The 1,569-nt window shown below is 67.0% G+C and overlaps 2 protein-coding genes across 2 annotated transcripts in view; both read right to left on the reverse strand.

The window, feature by feature from the left end:
* The window catches only part of NEIL1 (nei like DNA glycosylase 1), a 5,308-nt gene extending 5,215 nt beyond the window's left edge, over positions 1 to 93 (reverse strand). The window contains exon 1 of the mRNA XM_009278895.1: positions 26 to 93. Within this exon, the coding sequence (XP_009277170.1) occupies positions 26 to 93 (68 nt within the window). The remainder of the gene's footprint in view (positions 1 to 25) is intronic.
* The window catches only part of COMMD4 (COMM domain containing 4), a 10,463-nt gene continuing 8,900 nt past the window's right edge, over positions 7 to 1,569 (reverse strand). The window contains exons 2-7 of the mRNA XM_009278897.2: positions 1,432 to 1,497; positions 1,103 to 1,142; positions 855 to 974; positions 520 to 600; positions 262 to 438; positions 7 to 153 (exon numbers count right to left, since the gene is read on the reverse strand). Of these exons, the coding sequence (XP_009277172.1) occupies positions 113 to 153; positions 262 to 438; positions 520 to 600; positions 855 to 974; positions 1,103 to 1,142; positions 1,432 to 1,497 (525 nt within the window). The 3' untranslated portion in view covers positions 7 to 112. The remainder of the gene's footprint in view (positions 154 to 261; positions 439 to 519; positions 601 to 854; positions 975 to 1,102; positions 1,143 to 1,431; positions 1,498 to 1,569) is intronic.

Genomic DNA, 1,569 nt, shown 5'->3' on the forward strand with positions numbered 1-1,569 from the left:
TTCCCCCTCCCCAGCCGGGCAGCACCGGGGGCGGTCGGGCGCACCGGGTCCTGTCCTGCGACCCTGCGATCCAGCGTCGGCGCCTCCTGCCATCGCCCCATCTCCCAGCTCCTCAGAGAAGGGTGTTCATCAGGGCCTGGGCCTGCTTCAGCTCTGAGGAGAGAGGGAGGAGGCGGTGGGCCAACCCCCCCAGTGCTGCTGGCAGGAGAAGCCCCGGCCCCCCGGGGACAGGGGTCCCTGCTGCCGCCCTTCTGGCCTCACCTGCCAGCAGCACCCGGAACTTGTCGGCCGAGAGGGCCACAGGGACGGCTGCCGTCCTCCCACGCTCCCCGTCCCGCAGGTTGAAGGTCAGGTGCACGAGGGGCTCGTTGACCTCCCGCAGCTCGCTGGAGCTGAGGGTGTAATCCACCCGCCAGCACACCGAGCCCAGCTGGCTCACTAGGGCGGGCGGGCGGCGTCAGCACCCTGGCGCGCTCGGGCAGGGTGACAGACCCCCAAACCTCCCAATGCCACACTCACGTCTCAGGCTGCAGGCCCTGAGGCTGTCCTGGAGGGAGCTCTGCTTCTCCTCGTAGGACCGGCACAACCCGCTGGCGTGCTCTGCCCGGCGGGGGGGGAGAGACAAGACAAGAAAACCCACCCGCTCACGACGGCTCCGCTGCGGCCAAATCCCGGTAACGCACCCAGAGGACCCCCGGGGACGGATGGCGCAGAGGGGAGGTGGTGGGGGACAACATGGCTGCCATCCCGCGCTGGATCTGGGCGTGAAGAAGGCAGCGCCGGGGGCTGCCAGCTCAGCCCTGGCACGTCCCACCAGGTCCGGCCCGTGGTGACGCCCCGAGGGTCCCCCCTACCTTTGGGCAGCCCCAGCTGCTGCAGCTCGCTCGACAGGGACTCGCTGTCCACGTTGTGCTTGGCGGCGCTGGAGAGGATGAAGCCGAGGACGGCGATGGTCGCCTTCACGTCCCCGGACTCTGCGGGCGAGATGGAGGGTTAGCTCCGCCGCCTCGGGAAGGCGTCCCCTGCCAGACCGCTGCCCGTCCCCGGAGCGCGGCTCCCCGGGGGGGGGGACCCCAGTCGGGGCTGGGGCAGCAGCGCTCACCTAACTTGGCGTCCGAGGTCAGCTTCAGGATCTTCTCATACTGCGGGGAGAGCAGAGCGCGGGGCCGCCAGGGTGAACGCCAGGTACCGTACAGCCCCGTAACGCATTCGCTACCGACATTAACGCTAGTAACTCTCACCTTAGCATTAATACTACTACTGCTTAACATCTATATTGTTACCACTAGTGCTGGCCGCTAGCATTATTAACACTAAGGCTTGCATTAAGAATATGAAAGTCAGTAATATTGCTAATTATGCAATCACAGTGTTATAACACTCTGCCTCCATCACGGTAGCCCCACGGAGGGGGGGGGGGGTCCCCCTCACCTCGATGGCCTCCCCCAGTAGGTCCCGGAGCACCTGGGCGCAGATCAGCTTCAGCTTCACCGAGGACTGCGGGGGGAAGAGGGAGGGTGACCACCGCGCCCCGGGGCGGGCAGGGGATGGCGGGGGGACGGGCAGGGG

The sequence above is a fragment of the Aptenodytes forsteri genome, unplaced genomic scaffold (genome assembly GCF_000699145.1).
Source record: "Aptenodytes forsteri isolate BGI_AS27 unplaced genomic scaffold, ASM69914v1 Scaffold258, whole genome shotgun sequence".
NCBI lineage: Eukaryota > Metazoa > Chordata > Aves > Sphenisciformes > Spheniscidae > Aptenodytes > Aptenodytes forsteri.